Source organism: Panthera uncia (genome assembly GCF_023721935.1).
Source record: "Panthera uncia isolate 11264 chromosome B3 unlocalized genomic scaffold, Puncia_PCG_1.0 HiC_scaffold_1, whole genome shotgun sequence".
Classification (NCBI taxonomy): Eukaryota; Metazoa; Chordata; class Mammalia; order Carnivora; family Felidae; genus Panthera; species Panthera uncia.
In genome coordinates this window covers 43,673,455-43,693,241 of record NW_026057582.1, presented here as the reverse complement: position 1 = coordinate 43,693,241, position 19,787 = coordinate 43,673,455, and the positions used below count along the sequence as shown (strand labels likewise).

The 19,787-nt window shown below is 42.0% G+C and overlaps 1 protein-coding gene across 6 annotated transcripts in view; it reads left to right on the top strand.

The window, feature by feature from the left end:
- FBXO34 (F-box protein 34) overlaps positions 1–16,003 on the top strand; it is an 88,235-nt gene extending 72,232 nt beyond the window's left edge. For all 6 annotated transcript variants that reach the window (XM_049612734.1, XM_049612737.1, XM_049612740.1 and 3 more), the window contains one exon: positions 12,721–16,003. In XM_049612734.1, coding sequence (XP_049468691.1) covers positions 12,721–14,869 — 2,149 coding nt within the window. In that variant the 3' untranslated portion in view covers positions 14,870–16,003. The remainder of the gene's footprint in view (positions 1–12,720) is intronic.
- The last annotated feature ends 3,784 nt before the right edge of the window (positions 16,004–19,787 follow it).

The window sequence follows — 19,787 nt, the reverse complement described above, 5'->3', positions numbered from 1 at the left end:
CAAATCAGAATAGCTTTCTGGTTATTTTTATGATCTTAAAACATTAAGCTTTAACTCATGAATTCTTACATTTACCCCATTGTTAGGGGCTGAATTGCCTGCTGCTTCCCTTTGCATATGTTGAAGCGCTAATCCTCAGTGCCTGGGAATGTGACTGAATTTGGAGAGCTGGCATTTAAAGAGGTGATTAAGGGGGGCCTGGGTGGCTCAGTTGATTAAGCATCCAGACTCTGTGATTTCTGCTCAGGTCATGATCACATGGTTCATGAGACGGAGGCTCGTGTTAGGTTCCATGTGTTGACAGTGTGGAGCCTACTTGGGATTCTCTTTCTCCGTCTCTCTCTGCCCTTCCCCCACTCATGCTCGCTCTCTCTCTCTCTCTCTCTCTCTCTCTCTCTCTCTTTCTGTCTCTCAAAATAAATAAACTTAAAAACTAAAGAGGTTGATTAAGTTAAAAGAAGGTAGACAGGGTGGGCCCTAATTTAATCTGATTGGTGTCTTTAAAAGAAAGAATTCTGCACACAAGAGAAAGACACCAAAGGCATGTGTGTCCAGAGGAAAGATCCTGTGAGGACACCATGAGAAGGCAGCCTTCTGCAAGCCAAGGAGAAAGGCCTCAGAATAAAACAAACCCACCATCCCCTTGATCTTGGACTTTTAGACTCCAGACTTATGAAAAGTAACTTTTCTGTGTTTAAACCACACAGTTAGTGGTATTTTGTATGGTAGCTCTAGCAAACCGATATGCTGCTGATGAAGTAGTAGTTGAGTGTCAGTAAAAAGTATAGCAAGGGTAACTATTTCTCTTTGCCTCAAAGCATTTTTGGGGAAATGATGAAGTGTTGTGTATAGCTTCATGTAGTCTAGTACTGGAAAGAGATGGTAGGACCTCTGAAATCTAGATATATATTAATATTCCTATTCATATTGGTCTTACTCTTTATCATTTCATAGTTTTCCACTTGCCTATGGTTATATTTTATCTCATCTGTTCTCTACCATTTTTCTTTCTTTGAAACTAATTGTCGTAAATAAATAAGTCTGTTATAAATCAACACCAGAATAATATCTGTATGTATTGTCCTGTGTATTCTTCTGTATACAGTCATTCCAACCCAGCCTTATTCTCTGATAATATCATCTGTACTCAGGCCTGTGGCCCAGACTGTCATATTTGCATTAAATTTTTAAGTTTCTCTTTGCCAGAAATAAAATTTGAGTGATCTTAGTGATGTCTATCTTTGTTGCTAACTTGACTCAGCACATGGGAAACTTTTAAGTTTGTAAATGAGTGAAAAGCTAAAGGATCGGTGTAGATTTCTTAGGTTTGCCATGCGTTCACGAATTGTTAGTTTTGTTCATGCTGAAGTCTCAGGGTCTAGTCTGACACTGAAAGGGAAGTTAAGTATTTAATAAATGAACAGATTAATTTTAAGTTGGTTATCAAACTCAACATCCAAAATTTAACCCAAATTCTGTTTCCTGTCACAGTTAGACTTCTCAGTCTTTATTTATGACAATGAGATTAAGCTTACTGATGAAGTCTTCATCCATGTGTTCCTCATCTGTGCTCCCTCTTTTCATAATGTGCTAGGTAAGAGGATAGCCTCTGATTCCTGACTGTGCACACCCAGGCTTCTTGATGTGCTTGCTTGCGTGATCTTGGCAAGTTTTTTTAACCTCCCTCTGCTTTGGTTTTTTCACCTGCAATTAGGGTTAGTAAGAATATGCACTTAGGTTTTTTGGGGGTGGGGTGGTTGTGAGCTTTGAACAGTGCCTAGCACATAGTAAACATTTTAGAGCTATTATTATTCTAGAAGTGAAAACAGATTATTCTCTGCTTACTTCTTTGTTATTTTTTATCTCTAGGTCTACGTTGCTTGCTTTCTTTCCCTTTAAACAACACAACTTTTGCCCATAAAACTGGCATGATTTTCTTGGTAGTGCCAGGGTAAATTAGCACTACTTGGGGAGTGATTGAGCAAGATGTACCCAGTCATAAAAATACTCAAACTCTGACTCAGAAATTCCACTTCTGGGAATCTTCTAAGGACATACCTTTAAATACATAAGAGAATGCATGCATGAAAGTTGCATTAGAACCTCCAGGATTGGAGGGAATATTTATTAAATTCTGGCACTTATACACTAACAGTTTTGATGGGTTTCAAGACCATGTAATAACATGGACAGTACTTCTGATAAAAAGCATAACATTGTATATATAATATGATTACAACCATGTTAAGTAAATACATACATCTAGGAATTTCAGAAGATAGGACTTACATATAAGAGCTCTTTTAACCTCCGACTTGTTAAATTCTGCATTTATGTAAAGCTGGTTCTGAAGGCCCATAGTTTACCCTGTAAGTGAGAGGTCTCTATACCTTGTTTGTATACCATTGTCTTTCCTGTTTGGCTTTAGGAATTCCAGGGTTAGTCAAATTCTGCAGAATGGGATGGCCATGGGTTAGTCAAATTCTGCAGAATAGTGAAGACATACCCTCTGTACTCAAGGAAGTTTTATATGAGATTTAAGACAAGTACATAAGCCCTGGTTTGTGATTTTTCTCCAGTAATATGACAATTTGGGCTCCTTGGTGCCTAATGATTGAGGGGTTTTTTTGGTAATATAGATTTCTCACATTTACTCCTTGGAAATACTCATTTTCTTTTAAAAAATTTTAAATATTTATTTTTGAGAGAGCAAGAGAGAGCATGAGCAGGGAAGGGAACAGAGGGAGACACAGAATCTGAAGCAGGCTCCAGGCTCTGAGCTGTCAGCATAGAACCCAATGTGGGGCTCGAACTCATGAACTATGAGATCATGACCTGAGCCGAAGTTGGACGCTTAAGTGACTGAGCCACTCAGGCACTCTGGAAATACTGTTTTAACTCCCAAGATTTATTTATTTTTACTTTCTTAAAGTTTACTTATTTATTTTAATATAGCAATCAGGGGAGGGGCAGAATTCAAACAGGCTCCTCACTGTCAGCACAAAGCCCCATGTGGGGCTCAAACTCGTGAACCGTGAGATCATGACCTGAGCTGAAACCAAGCATTGAACACTTAACTGACTGAGCCACCCAGGCACCCCTTAACTCCCAAGATTTGAATTGGCTTTGGTAAACTCAAAAAACAGGCTCCAGAACAGCAACCTCTCCGGTTTCGATTGACAATAAGCCTCATTTCTTTATAAGTGGTAATTCTTAAAGAATACTTTGAACAGCCATTGCATAGATTGCTACCTCAGTCTTGGTTCAACAGATCCTAGGGGATATGTGATAGAAGGAAGAGTAATTACTAAACAGCTGGGCACAGGACTGTGGCTTAGGCTTTATTTCTTTGGTAAATACCCTGGGTCCTATTTCTGAAGTAATTTCCCTACCCCTTCCACCCCTACCCAGGGTTGCTGACCAAAGTCTTCATTTGCCAGATCTTTTGTCTGCATTGATACAGCAAGCAAGCTGTTTTTGCTTGGTGCATTAATATTTGTTACTCTGAATTTTTACTTTTTTGCCTCTTTCTTCTTTCCTGTGAGGAATAACCTATTTTAAATTCAGGTACCTATAATGGGCCAGCCTGTGCCCAGCTAGCTGGTACTTTGCTCAAGATTGAGGCCCCATGCACGGCAGATGTGCAGTGTGGTATTGTATTTACACTCAGAATTTCATGCTATTCTCTGATTTTTCTTTTATTTTTTTTACATTAGTTCTTTTTTTTTTTTTTTTTTTAACACTTATTTTTGAGAGAGTGAGCAAGTGGCAGAGGGCAGAGAGAGGGAGACAGGATCCGAAGCAGGCTCTATACTCAGTGCAAAGCCCACTGTGGAGCTTGAACTCACAAACCATGAGATCATGACATGAGCCAAAATCATGAGTCAGCTGCTTAACCAACTGAGCCACCCAGATGCCCCTGTTCTCTGATTTTTCATATCAAACATTATTTGGTACCTAATGGATTTTTGAGCTGTGTTTGTGGCTGACCTTGGCCTTAGAATGTTTAACAATTTATTCCCTAGGAAAGATGACATTTTTATGTTCCAGTTACATTTGGTCAAAGAGGTTATATGTTAAAGCTCTGATCAGTTCTTTGAAAGTACTGCATTACTCTTAAAGAAAATATTGCCTTAAAAATAATGTTAAATTGGGGCACCTGGATGGCTCAGGTGGTTAATCATTGAACTTTGGCTCAGGTCATGATCTCACAGTTAGTGAGTTCAACCCCTGCGTAAGGCTCTCTGCCATCAGCACAGAGCCCACTTCAGATCCACTGTCCCCACTCCCCTCTGTCCCTCCCCTGCTTGCACATGTGCTCTCTTTCTGTTTCTCTCAAAATAAATAAGGAAACATTAAAAAAATATGTTAAGTTTATGGGGTGCCTGGGTGGCTCATTTGGGTAAGAGTCCAATTCTTGGTTTTGGCTTTGCTAATGATCTCCTGGTTTGTGAGTTCGAGCCCTGCATTAGGCTCTGCCTTGTCAGTGGGGATTGGGATTCTCTCTCTTCCTTTCTCTCTGTACCCCCTCACACCTGTGCTCTCTCTCTCTCAAAATAAATAAATAAACTTTTAAAAATATGTTACATTTATATATGGAAGAATGCCTGGTTTCAAAGTGAAAAAAAAAAGCTTACTCAAGGAATGACATTTTGCTATGCGAGAGGATAGAAATTTTCTTTTCCTTTGTTTTCTTTAAGAAATATTAGAATAGGAAAAATAAGCAAGAGGGTTTTAACAGGAATTCTGAGTATCTGAAATTTATAGAGGCGAAATTTTCTTGGTAATGCTCAATGTACTTTTCAATATATATCAATGATTTTGGGGGGACTAAACTTTTTAAGTGTGTTTCGCTGGATTTTGATATTCTTTCTCATGGGAACTACAAAACTGTAGATTTCTCATCAGTTTTAGGTAGCAATAAATTGTGATACGCCAGAGTTATGTGAGTGTTTAGCATTATGTCACAGGAACAATAGGAAAATACTTTGTAAACCATTGTTGACTGGATTAATTTAAACATGGTAAGTTTAACAAAACATAATACTTCAGTTTGTCTGTATCCCCAACTGTTATTTAATAATTCAAAATAGACTGAGCAAGTGTTCTTTCCTTTAGCCTCCTGTCCCCCTTCCTACCTAGTCCAAGAAAAGAGGGGGTAGAGGATCCATGTAAATTAATGACTAATTCAGTATTTTGCAGTACACTGTAAAACTGTTAGGTGTTGCTTCAGTTGTGACCACAATGGAAAAGCAAAGTAGTGGCTACCCTTCCCAACTTGTAATACTCCTTTCAGTATGTTTTAGATACTTTATTGGCCCATCAAATTTATCATAAACTTTTATTTTGGGGAAGTTAGCTTTGTTTGGTCTTTAATCATGGTATAGAATCTATATTAGATAATCATGATGGAGCTGTGTGCTGTATTTATTTATTTATTCATTCATTCATTCATTATTTATTTAACATTTATTCATTTTTGAGACAGAGAGAGACAGAGCATGAATGGGGGGAAGGTCAGAGAGAGAGGGAGACACAGAATCCGAAACAGGCTCCAGGCTCTGAGCTGTCAGCACAGAGCCCGACGCGGGGCTCGAACTCACGGACCGTGAATCATGACCTGAGCTGAAGTTGGACACCCAACTGACTGAGCCACCCAGGCGCCCCTATGTGCTGTATTTAAATAAGATTGTGAATTCTAAGAATGATGAAAGCCGTGAGCAGCGAATTCTGGAAAACTATGCATGTGCTTCCAAAGACTAGTCTCTGTATTACTCAGTATCTTTTAACAGACAGTAAAGGATTTTTCCATTAAGTTGTGTGCAATTAACAATCCAGCCCTCCTGAGGCAAAGGTTCAAGGTCCCATGAAATGGCTTTAGAGAATGTTCCTTGAAAGAAAGAAGTGAACTCCCTCCCCCAATATTTTGGAGCCCAGTTTGAGAACTACTGTCTTTTCTGATGTACAGTTTGTTTAGTTTATTTTTATTTATTTATTTATTTATTTATTTATTTATTTATATTTTGGTTAAGGCGTTCAGTGGGAGTTGGATGCATTCTGTCAGTGCTTAGAGGATTATGAAGGGAAGTACTATCTTCTGCCTCCACGTGTATTCACACCCTCCTAGTCTTGGCACTTTTTCTACTTTAACAGCCATGGAAGTAGTTTCTACATACTTATAGATTCGTATGGCTTTGTATGTGATGTGGTGTGTCTGCTTTAATTCATCACAGTTATGTGTAGAGGTTTTATGTGGCACTGAAGAAAAACTGACCTAGTTTGAGAGAGAAAAATCTCTTTGAATAGATGCTGTCAGAATTATTTAATCTCATATGTGTCATAATTGGGCCTGTGTGTGTGTGTTTAAAAAAAAAAATACTTATTTATTTTTGAGAGAAAGAGAGGCAGAGAGATAGGGAGACACAGAATCTGAAGCAGTCTCCAGGCTTTGAGCTGTCAGCACAGAGCCTGACGCGGGGCTCGAACTCACAAACCATGAATGAGATATAATGACCTGAGCCAAAGTCATATGCTTAACCGACTGAGCCACCCAAGTGCCCCAAGTGTGTGTGTTTTTTTAATGCTAGGCACACTTTATCATTAAAAAAAATATGTTTTTATTAAGTAGTCTCTATGCTCAGTGTGGGGCTCGAACTCACAACCCCAAGATCAAGAGTTGCATGCTCTATAGAGTGAGCCAGCCAGGCACCTCTGGGCCTAGGTTTTTTATTTTTGTTTGCTTTGAACAAGGAAAGTGCAGATCCAGGAGACTCTTAACCTAATTCTCATCCTAATGCTACCACTATCTCACTGTGGGGCTTCAAAAGTCATTATAGCTCCATTATTTCATTTGGAAAAAACAAAGACTTCATTATATATACATGTAATACTTTGCTGGAGTTGCTAGTCATTTCTGTAATGGTTCAGTGAAGAAGGTGGTTTTAAGATGTTCTCCGGAAGCTTTTACATTCTTTTTTTTTTTTTGATTAAAAAAATTTTTTTAAAAAATTTTTGAGAGAGAGCGCACGCGCGCGCGCGCACACACACACACACACACACACACACAAGCACGCACGCATGCGCGCGTAGGGGAGGGGCAAAGAGAGAGGGAGGCACAGAATCTGAAGCAGGCTCCAGTCTCTGAGCTGTCAGCACTGAGCCTGATGAGAGGCTCAAACCCACCAGCCCACCAGCCGGGAGATAAAGACCTAAGCCTAAGCTTTTACATTCTTAAAGAAACAGTGAATTTATTTACTGTATACTTGAACTCCTCTAAAGGTATCATGGGAATGGTCTTTCAAGGATTAGTCTATTTTAATTCCTCTGGCCTTTTGTAAAGGAAGAAGAGCTTTTAACTATTCTAATAAAAGTGGACTCCTGGGGTGCCAGGGTGGCTCAGTCAGTTAAGCGTCCGACTTCGGCTCAGGTCATGATCTCACAGCTTGTGGGTTCTAGCCCCACATCGGGCTCTATGCTGACAGCTCAAAGCCTGGAGCCTGCTTCGAATTCTGTGTCTTCTTTTCTCTCTGCCCCTCCACCACTCACCCTCTGTCTCTCTCTCAAAAATAAATAAAAGTTAAAAAAAATTTTTTTTAAGTGGACTCCTTTTTGGAGCGCATTCCTGTACCTTTAACATAGCAGAAAGAAACTTAGGAATGACTTATTTCCTAGTCTGTTTCGATAGGCAATGCCATACACTGAGTGACAAGTTAAAAAACAAGCATCTGTCTTTGATTTTAGGCCTCCTATTAGCACTAAGCCTATTATTAGCACAAAGAGAAATCTCATCCTTTTCCTCTATTCTGACCCCATATTGCCATTTGATTCCTCATTGATCAAATTCACTCCTCCATAGTCTAGAGTTAGTTACTATGAGTCTTTCAACTTTGGGATTTATCCAAGCACTTTTTTTTTTCTAAACAAAGTTAAATTCTCTTCCATGGCTCTATTTTGGGATTGTACACTGTGTTTAAAGGTGAGGGTTTTTCCAGCTTTGTTTGAGCTGAAAACAGAAGTTAGAGTCTAAAAGGAATACTGGAATTATTTGAAAACAGAATTTTGGCTTTTGTTTGGAGGAAAGTTGTGCAAGTTTTAATTGATTCATTGTTATATGTCACTTTTTTCCTGGAAAGGATTAAGGTGGCAGGTATGTACAAAGACTTTATCACAGCCATGCTTTGTGAAGGAGTTGCTAAGGTTCACTTTGTCACCTTCCAGTTACTCCTTCACCATGAACTTCTGGCTCTGCCCTACTCACCCACTGTAGTTCTTACAACAGAGTCACCAAGGATCTCCATTGCTAACTGGACACAGTTATTCATTGACCTTGCCATAGGGTCTAAAAGTGACTGTTCTTTTATGAACATTCTTCCTGTTTATAATAGTAATATATGTAATATATGTTCATTGTGAAATTTTGGAAAATGACATCTGTAATCTCCATCCAGAAAATGTTTTTCTCATTGAAATGGTTCTGTGGCAACTGCCTTGTTCCTTTCCTCCCATTTTTCTTGACCATACCTGTGTCAGTCTGCCTACTAGATATCTGTTTTACAGGCAACACTTTTTTAAAACCCAACTGTCTCTCTTCCCTGCTCCAAATCTGCTTAGCCACCTTTTTTCACCATCTCACTGTAAGGTACCACTGTTCATCCAGTTGATGAAGCCATAAGATGAGGACCCATCCTTGACACCTGTCCCTCAACCTCCATTTATAATCAGCAGCTAAAGTTCCTGTCTGTTGTTGCTTATTAATTAATTTACTTGTTGTCTCTCCACTCCCAGCACCTTAGCTAGACTGATTATTCTTAACCTACCTCAGTTTCCCAAAAGCATCATCTACTTTTGAACCTCTTAGGACTTGTGTATCTTCCTTTAGGGCTTAGCTTAGAAGGTCAGGGCTTCTCTGACCTATTTCTACACCCTCAAGACTGAGCTTGGTGCTTGTGGTTCCCTTATGTCCCTTCATACACCCCTTCCTTCTGTATGTTGTCCCCCTGCTTAGATTCTCTCAGCACCCATACTATCTTTATAAACACACATCATATTCCATTGTAATTGTTTATTGACTTCTCTGTCTCTGTAAGGGCAGTGACTATGTCTTATTCATAATTGCACTGGTAATATCCAGCCCAGAGTGTTTAGTAAATTTCTGATGATAAATGGATAGTAGGAAATGGGTGGTGGTTAGTGTGAAAAAAAAAATTAGAAGCTGTTATGTTAGTTTTAGGATTCTGGCTGCTTTAAAATTTGCATCTTAAGTGATGTGATTGGCCTTCTGTCTATCTGGTCCAGTAGTAATGGTTCTGTGCATAAGCTTCCAAAGTGTGAAGTATGGTAGGGCAAAGCAGGAATGAAGCTGATAACTTGGCTGGGTGGGCTCTACCTTGCATTCCATTGATAAAGAGGTTAGGCTTTCCTATATGTACCCGTAGTGGAGCAGAGATCAGATGGCTGCTGAAAGTGGGGCAGTTGTGCCAGAGATAAAGAGAAGAGCATTTTAGAGACTTGGTGATTGGATATGGGGGTCAGGGAGGAGGAATCTTTAAGTGACTCAACTTTCTGGCTTGGTTGGCTAGGTACTTGCTGCTTTCATTAACTAGTTGTTTTGATTTTTTAGATTCTTTTTGACATCCAGATATATCTACTAAGCAGGCAATAGGATATGAAGTTTGGGAGAGCATGCCACTGGAGAGTCATCAGTATGTGGTTGTTAGAACTATAAGACAGCACTTAGATGTATAGCCTAAGATTAATAACGGTCTAGAAAAACAAGGAACTCTGAGGAACATGGACTTAAAAGGCTGGGGAAGAAGAGAAAAGAGCTGGGAAAAAGTATTGTCAAAGAAACTGAGGAGTTTGAGTTCTAGGGGAAATTTGGCAATAAAAGACCATTGGCCTGTTTTGTGCTTTAAATGGAATAACAACAAAATGGTTCTGTCTTTACCCAGCTGTTCAAATAGATGCTTCAGTGTGGACTGTCTGCAAGGCTTTTTTGGGCAGGTCCACTTCACCCCTCTTGGTGTCCCAGCACCCCAGCCCAAATCTGGGACCCCACTGATACTCGTACATCGGATCTAACACATGACCTTTAATCCCTTCCAAATTAAATCTAAAGGTTGAAAACAGATCTCAGAAATTCTGGATCTATTCCCAGAAATTCTGATTCATTGTACCCAGGGATCTTAATTTTTTACAAGGATATTTCTGAATGTCTATGGAACACTCGTGTAGGTAGGTGCTATAGCCCAGCATTTTATTTAATTGCAAGAGAGCAAGACTTTCTTATGGTGAACTTCAAAGTACAATTGTGATGAAGAGATTGGCAACCATGGAAACCTGGCTGAATCTTTCCACAGTGCCTGTGTTGGGGGGGGGGGGGGGGGGGGGGGGGGGGAAAGCGCCACCATCTGGTGTAATCTGTTGGAGATGTAAAGTTTCTGCCTTTCGGGTTTTTGGGGGAGAGCTCCTGGTGCCCTGCATCATATCCCCGTGGTCTACCACTGATTTCAACGCAAATTCAGATTTCCGTAGTTTCTCACTTGAACTTACTACTCTTGCCACCACTCTTCTGTTTTCTGCCTCAGGACATTCAAACCTAGCAAAGGAAGGAGATTGGTTAATATCCTGGGCCACCTTTAATTAGGGGACAAGAGCCCATGCCTCATCATTGTGCTTCCTCCAGGGGTCCCACAGACTTGTCCGCTCCCCTCCAGCAGTCACCCTGATGATGTCGAATGGCTTTTCTCCTTCCTTGATTGTACCTTTCCTCACTTCTATTCCCTGGGATCATCTCCTATTTTAGTCCTGCTAAAGCCCTATTAGCAGTGTGTCACTTGAGTTGATTTTATAGGTTAATAAGTGCAAACAAAAGCCTTCTGTAACTACATTTAGTTTCTTCTTAATGTCCCTGTCTATCAATAATAGCACCTAAAATAATGTGTGTGGGAGGAAGGCAAAGAGAACATATTGTGCAATGCAGAATGGCACACACATTGCTGAAGTTTAAATTTATTCACACTCTGTAATGAGATGATTATGTGAGAATTTATTGGATTTTTCAGCAACCTCCATTTCTCTCCCTTCACTTAGAAGGACTGAAGGGAATTTGAAAAACCAGAAAATTGTTGACCAAGTTAGCACTAGATATACCTCTTTTTATTCATTTGTCATTTATTCATTTATCTATTTTATTCATATGTATTCATCTTGTTTTGAAGAATTCTGGGTGGGTCTGTTTATAAGACTAAATTATATAATATAATGATAGAAAGCTATTAAAAATGCTGTAATGCAGGAAGGGGCACATCACAGATTTAGGATAGAAATTGCCAAAGATAGTCAAGAAACCAATCTGGTCTATTTCAGGATAATTTTGAAAAGGTACTTTGTCTTAAATGCAAGACTTCTCTTTACTTAGCTAGAAGATATTCATATTCCTGTTTCTTCTTTTAGCTGAGCCGAGACTCAAGGAATTAAGAGTTGAAAGGTGAATTTGTTCTGGATGATCACTTTTCATCCTTGACAATTAGAAGTAGTATCTGAAAGCAGTTATCATAGAGGCTGACACATTGCAGGCACTAAATGTTTTAAGGTAAATGATAAAGGTATATGTTGAGTTGCCAAACTATGTGTGTCTTAGACTGGTGTCCCCACGATTAAGAGTGGGGAAACTCTATTTGCCTAGTACGTGAGGGGCTCGTACCACCAACCTGTGACTGCAGACGTTTATTTTAGTTTGTAGGTTTATTTTGTAGGAGACCAGGCATCCCTACAAAACACTTTTTCTCAATACACAGTGTTCTGTGTAACAGTGGATATTTTGTTGTAAAATTGATGAGATCATTAGATAATTTAGTATTCCAACTCCTCAGTTAACATTTCAAGTCAGACCCAGAGAGGAAGTGACTTTTCCGAGGTACACTCACCATGTTTAGCTAGTTAATGATATAGCAACGACTAGAACACAGATCTCTGCATGTAATCCTCTTTCTAAGATGGCTCCCATCTCCAGCCCTGGTCAGGGGACAAAACAAGGCATTGTTTTTTCTGCAGTAGTTCAAAATGGTTTTTAGACTTAATAAGGATTATGTGTTCTGTGTTTGATTTAAGGTATGTGGAGAAAATTAACAGTTAAGAGCTTATACAAATAGATTATTTAGAAAGTCAGGACTAGTAGATGGGCAAAGTACATAAGCAAACAAGTGAAAAATTATAAACATCTATAAGTATTCAACAGTATGGGACCAGCTTAGAAAGCAGGTACAACATTTTGATAGACTGGTTTGCAACCAATAAAAAGCTATGGTGACTTAGAAATCATATCAGTCTACTGGAGATTCTGGACTGTTCTTTATCCTTTCCTTTTATACTGTGCCTTATACTTGGAAGTCTTCAGTACTTTACATTAAAAAAATACATTTAAAGGACTAATTTCACATATAGAATGTTAACTAATGTCAGCTTCTGAAATTCACTGTCTATTCAGTCTGAAATTCTCCAGTTTATCTTCTGGCCTATATACCATGGAAAGTGGTTGTTTTGCTCTTGTTAGTCTTGATGTCACATTAAAAACTAGCTGAAATAAGAGTTGGTACGGTTAAGATTTAATGAACTGACACAGTGTTTCTGTTACTTGCTAGAACCATCTGAGTGTATGTTAAAAAACTTTTCTAAAAACAAAATTACCACCTTAATCAAATATGTCTTTCTTTCCTGTAGAGCCTCTGTTATGCACCTAAAGCCATACTGGAAACTCCAGAAGAAAGAGCGACCTCTGGAAATCAGCAGGGAAACTTTGAGAACTCCTATGAGCCACCACGAAGCTATAAATGATGAAGAATGCAAAGCTAGCTACATGAAACCAAGTGTCTTTCCTTCACCCTCTCTTGGTAAAGCATCATCTCGAAAACCTCTTGGGATTCTTTCTCCAAATGTTCTGTGCAGTATGAGTGGGAAGAGTCCGATAGAGAGCAGCTTGAATGTTAAAACCAAGAAGAATGCACCGTCTGCAACAATCCACCAGGGTGAAGAAGGGGAAGGGCCGCTTGATATCTGGGCTGTTGTGAAACCGGGAAATACCAAGGAGAAAATTGCATTCTTTGCAGCCCACCAGTGTAGCAATAGGATAGGATCTATGAAAATAAAAAGCTCCTGGGATATTGATGGGAGAGCTACTAAAAGAAGGAAAAAATCAGGAGATCTTAAAAAAGCCAAGATACAGTTGGAAAGGATGAGGGAAGTCAACAGCAGGTGCTACCAGCCTGAGCCCTTTGCGTGTGGCATTGAGCACTGTTCTGTGCATTATGTGAGTGACAGTGGGGATGGCGTCTATGCCGGGAGGCCTCTGTCAGTCATACAGATGGTTGCCTTCCTCGAGCAAAGAGCCAGTGCCCTGCTAGCTACATGTACGAAAAACTGCACTAACTCACCTGCTGTGGTGAAGTTTCCTGGGCAATCCAGAAGTGTGCCCCCAGCCTCCGAGCCCTTTTCTGCCCCAGGAGCTTGTGAAGAATCCACGGAAAGGGGAAATTCTGAGGTTGGTGAACCACAGAGCGAGCCAGTCCGTGTCCTTGACATGGTAGCCAGGCTGGAGTCTGAGTGCCTGAAGCGGCAGAGCCAGCGTGAGCCTGGGAGCCTCTCGAGGAATAACAGCTTCCGTCGAAATGTGGGCCGCGTGTTGCTTGCAAATGGCACTCGGGCTAATGAAGGCAAAACAAACAAAGAGGCCTTGGAGGCACCAGACACTCAGGTGAATCCTGTGGGGTCTGTATCTGTGGACTGTGGCCCCTCAAGAGCTGACCATTGTTCTCCCAAGGGGGATGAGTCCTGGGACGGTGCTCCTCGGGGCTGTCCGTCGTTGCCAGCGAGTGTGAATTTCCTCATGGACAGTGCAGAATTTGAGCCAGATCAGCAAACTGCCCTGAAAAATGGCAATAAATATGATGTGGAGATGACAGAAGAACTTGTTGGGTCATCTTTTCCTGTTGGCACCTGCCCTCAAGCCATTGAATTGCCCACAGATGCTGTTGATTGTCTGAGTAGAGAGCTCGTGCCGCTTACTAGCCAAAATCCTGATCAGAGAAGAAAGGAATCTTTGTGCATTAGTATCACTGTGTCCAAGGTAGAGCAAGGCCAGCCTTCTAGTTTAAAGCCCTGTGAAGACCCACTTCCAGGGATGTTGTTTTTTTTGCCACCTGGTCAGCACCAGTCAGACTGTTCCCAGTTGAATGAAAGCACAAGGGAGTCTTCCGTTGCCGGCCACCTTCAGGATGCTGCTGAGGGTGACAGTACCACTGAGGAAAAAAGTGTTTCAGCTGATTCATTTGTCCTGCCAGCCTCTCCTGTGGAAAGTACATTACCGGTGCTTGAGGCATCCAGTTGGAAGAAGCAAGTGTCTCATGACTTTCTGGAGACCAGGTTTAAAATCCAGCAGCTTTTGGAGCCTCAGCAGTACATGGCTTTTCTGCCCCACCACCTCATGGTGAAAATCTTCAGGTTACTTCCCACCAAGAGCTTAGTGGCTCTTAAGTGTACCTGCTGCTATTTCAAGTTTATCATTGAATACTACAATATCAGGCCAGCAGATTCCCGCTGGGTGCGAGATCCACGATACAGAGAGGACCCTTGCAAGCAGTGCAAGAAAAAATACGTGAAAGGGGATGTGTCCCTGTGCCGGTGGCACCCCAAGCCCTATTGCCAGGCATTGCCCTACGGGCCAGGATACTGGATGTGCTGCCACCGGTCTCAGAAAGCCTTCCCTGGCTGTAAGCTGGGGCTTCATGACAATCACTGGGTCCCTGCGTGCCACAGCTTTAATCGGGCAATCCATAAGAAAGCGAAGGGGACTGAAACTGAAGAGGAATACTGAAGTCTACATGAGAGGCGACAGAAGGACTGGTTTTCTAGGATTGCAGAACCCCACCTAGAGCTGTAGAGCTACCATGCGAGTGAGTGTTGCCTCTCAGAGCCGTCACTGTAGGCGAATCCGTACGTATTCCATCAGGACTGCCATTGCTCAGGCAATTTTTAAACTCTTGCTTTACGAGCTGTACAAGGAAATCGGTCTCATTGTTTTATAGTGGCACCTCCCATTTGGTCCAGGGTGGTATCCCACAGTTTGATTCACTTGGCTGTGAATAACTATGCCTATTCTCCCAAATCAAATCCATCCTCAAACGACGAAGACTTGCCACCATCAAGGACATTCAGAAGAGTTCATTGCAGACTATGCAGGCGATCCCCAAAAAGGGGTTCCAGAAATGTTTTCAAGCACTGGCACCATATTTGAAATAAGTGAATAGTGTCCTCTGGAAAGAATAGCAGCACTCTCGGATGAAAAGTATGCTTACAAAGGAAAAGTCAGGCACCTTACCTTAGCCCTTGTATGCTTGATCTGTGAGATTGAGGTTTGTGGTTGGAGATGGATTTCATGCCCTGTGGTGTTTACAGTGTATATAATGGTTGTGTTTTCATAGGGCTGTGAAAGTGCACATTAAACCCGAGCGCCTTTACCTTAGATGAGTGCTTTTGACCCCTCTGTAAATAACACTATTAAATCCAGTTGTATAGTGCGGATAGCTGACTGAAGAGAATCCCCACAATGCAGCTAGGATAGTGTTGCGGCTACAATTGTGTGGGTTTTTGTTTTGTTTTGTTTTTTGGTTTTTTTTTTTTTTTTGGTCTCATCTTAAATTTGTACATCCTGTATAAAATATGAATGTTTCCCAAATAAACTATGAATGTTTCCTGTATAATATATGAACGTTTCTGAGAAGAAACTCTAAATAGTTAAGAGGTTAACCTGTTGAAGATACCAAATAATGGTTTAACTGGACAACCTTAAAATTAGTATAGAGAAAAATCCTTTGTTATATTTTAGTGATCCATCAAGAATGAGAGAATATTATATAGTCAGATTATAACATTCTTGTCTACTTTACTCTTTCTGTCTGGTTATGAATTTTTTTTTTAACTTCAATAAAAACATGCATCTTAAATGAGACCTGAGTTTTGCAGATTTCTTTTCTTCCCTTTTTGAGGTAATATTGGAGAATTATGTTGTGAATTGAATCGTTAAGAGTTTAAGGTTTTTTTAGTTGTTAGGAGAAGCAGGGAGAGAAAATTGTTTTTCTGCCACGGAAAAGAGACCACCTTCACTTAACATTATGAACTTACATTTTTGCAACACTTGAACGCTTATTTTGAATTTGTTCTACCCAACACCCACCCACTGTATCTCCTGTTGGAGAAGGTATTATCTAGAATGTTCTCACCGCTTGTCTAGGCATAACTAATCGTTACTAAGTCAGTGAGGATACATTCAGGTCTATGGTCATGTAATGCTGGGTGCGGCTGGAAGGTATCAGACCCCAGAAAGCTCTGTGGAGGACCTAAAAACTAGTCTTAAAATCAGGCACCCACCAGAAACCCTTGTAACTGCTGTCACCTCCAGAGAGTGGCTGATGGGGAAGTGATTGAGTAAAGGCCTCCATGGCTCTGAAGGAGAGAGCTGTAAAGGTTGAGTAGGCTTTGGCTCAGTCAGCAAAGCAGAGTGGGACAGGACTGGAGCCAGGTGGAGCCAGGGTCACCTGTGGCTGAGGTGATGGGTGGGTGGCCCTGGAGCTGCTTCCACACTGGAATCTGCCTTGGCCTGTTCTGCCCCTTATCGGTAGGCAAGCTGCTCCTCTCCAAAGAGGCAGTACTAAAACTGAAAAGTGTCTCTCAATGCTGAATGAGTCTGTCCCTGGCAGGAAACGACAGTGACACCTCTGACACGCTAGGCCAGAGCCCGAGACTCACTGATGCGTCTGTGATACAGGACAAGGAGAGGCTGAGAGAGCTTCCCTTTCCTTGATGGGCTCTGTGCCCTTCCTCTGGTCTTGCCCCAGTGGAGGTATGCTGGAAATGCTTTTCAACCTGAGCGCCCTGGGCTGAAGTCTCCAGTGCTCGTCCTCCTCCCCTGGCCATCTCTTCATACCTTCCAGATTGCGTTGTCATGGCTTGTGATTTAGGATCAAAGCAGATCTGCACACACGGGATTTAGAGGACAGCTGGGTGTGTGGTAAGTGCCCAGAAAACGTAGCTCTCATTGTCGCTGGCTGTTGGTCCTCCATTTGCCCAGGTGGACACGCAGGATAAATAAACCATTCTTTTGGTTGGTTTTCCCAAGTCAGCCATTCAGGATCTGGTTTTCACATGGGACGCAAAGCTGTACCTCAAGTTGACCGAGAGCAGAGGACAAGGTAAGAATACCCCAACCCCATCTTGGCATGTGATTCTTGGGGGCCTCAGAGATCACGGACGACCCCTTTTGAACTTTGTGGCAGGACCGAGTTCCCAGTGCTGTGTGAATGATGGGGGATTTTAGCAGGTTGCATCAGAGGCCACCCCCTCCCTGGTCTTGATTTAGAGGAGTGTAGCTTTCCCCTTAGGGGAAGGCACTGTGCTTCAGAGCCCCCTAGTGCCAAGCTGGAGGAAGCAGCCCACTTGAAATTTCTTGCCACAGTGCAGCACTAGCCACCTTCCTGCACTGCTCCAGAACCTTAGACTCCTAAGAAAGGGAAACAACAGTGTGGGCACCAGGACCCTAGCTTCCTCCACTGCCACGGGGACACAGATTGAGAAGACTTACACCTTTCAGCTTTTGCTCAGAGGCTCTGATGTGCCTGGCTTAGTTTTCCTCTCCCACCATTAGAAAGAAAAGTCAGAGAAATCTGGGAATCATCCCTGGGGCAGTTCAGCTCTTGTTCCCTGCCCAGTGGATGATGCCAGATAGCCAAGGCAGGAATGAATTGGAAATGGGAAAGGGGCTAAGATAAAAAATTTGTATCCAGGCCTTATCAAAATGACTGGTATTAAAATGGCCATGTGAAGGAATCCTTCGAAACTGACCACATACCTTCCCTGCCTTAGCACACTGACAGCTCTGTGCCCTGGAGGTGCACATGACCCCACCCCATTCTGCCCACCTTATTGGGCTGGGTGCCTTTCAGCAAGCACCCTGTGTACATCTGCCACGTGTCCTGTTTTATGTATTGACCTTGCTCCCCCACCATGGGCTCATAGAGGGTAGTTTGGTCATGCCATCCCCTCAGTGCCTCACACACAGTACATGCTCCATAAAACGTTAATAATCCTCTCTAGGGACCACCTTAGTGTGAGGTGCACTGGCAGGTTTTGATGGCTCTACGCTACACTAACTTTCCATTGAGTATGAGAAACCTGAAGTGGGGAGGATAAAGTGATCTAGGAGAATCAGAGCTGGTCCCATGGGGGGATCCTTGGTTAGGGATGCTCCTATAGCAGCCCTAGATTTGTGCTGGGTAACTCAGTTTTGCATTTGGTATGATCTGGGCTCTGTCATTGCAGGTGGCTCTTGACAGGCTGATTTGGGCCTTGGGGCTGCAGAAGGCTGTGTGTTGACAGTTTCACATGACCTAGGAGCACCCTTCCTGGGCTCTGTCCAGTTATCCCTTCCAACTTGGACTTGTCAGGGCCTCCCTGCCAACCTTTATGGACTGGCCTTGGAGACTTTTTATTATGTGGGTATTCCCAGGCATTTTCCATGGTTTTCACTGCCTTCATTTCTTCTTCACTCAGCAGACTGGCTGTTTGTCCTTTCCTTTCCCCACAGCCTGTCTCAAAACCAGAACGAAGCCAGTCTGCACTAGACTTCTTGCTGTATAATAACAACTGATGTTCTGTAGTTCTTCTGGTCAGGTACCATGCTGCAGTGAAATGCATTCTCTGCTGTGCACAACACCTAGCAGTGGGGGAAGCTGATCATTTCTGTCCCTGCTTTTCCCCTGCGTTCAAACAAGCTAGTGTTGCAATCTTTGTGAGTTGGTAAAAGTACCTCTGTGGGAAATGTGCAATCCCTTCTATTGACGTGTATGCCATTCCTAAGTTTGTGGCCATAGCCGGTGTTTGCACAACCTCATGGAAGAGCAAATATCACTGTAGTCATGCTCCGGTGGGTAACTTCCAGTGTATTTATGCCTAAGCAAAACCACAGGCAGCACCCCTATTCCAGGTGGCTCATTTGTGGTATTATTTTAGAGGAGTAGAGCCACTAGTGTTGGTAGCTGGGAAGGGAGTCAGGAACAGAGAGGTGACAGTCTCTTACACTGCAACATCCCTTGTGAGAGGTGATATTCCTCTAAAAAGCAAAATGAAACCTACTTCCCTCAAAGCTCCCCCCTGCCCCATCCACTCTTTAACAGAGAAAAGACCTCAGGACAAATCAGTTCAGGGACCCTTTGTCTCAAATTGTCTTTGGATTAAGATGAGCTATTAAAAAGACGTTGAAAATTAGAAGGCTCTATTAAATGTTTGGCTTTTCTCTCTGGAATGATGAAACACAGCCCGGATTAGGTTCTAGAGTTAGCATTTAGGGGGAAAATGACATACAGCTGGAATTACTCTTGGAAATCCTTTGTGTCCATCACCCAGTAGACAGTGATGTATACCATGAACAGTGGTGAGAAATGTGTAAGGTACGAAAGAGGAGGTGCTCTTGCTGAGTGACTAGCTGTGTGCAGCAGAAACGGAGACTTGAGGAATTTGGCACATCCCATCTCCCAGTTAATCAGAGCAGTAACACCTGTGCTATTTAAATTACTTCCTTTCTGTCCCCTCCCCCCTATCAAACAGTTGACTTACAAACTGGTGTTTTCAGGTCTCTATTAAGTAGTATGAAAAATACGATGTGGTTCTTCAAAAACCAAATTCAACCTAAGTTGCTTATCAGGAAGATGTAGAGCAAGGTTGTATTTGTGTCAGTCCCC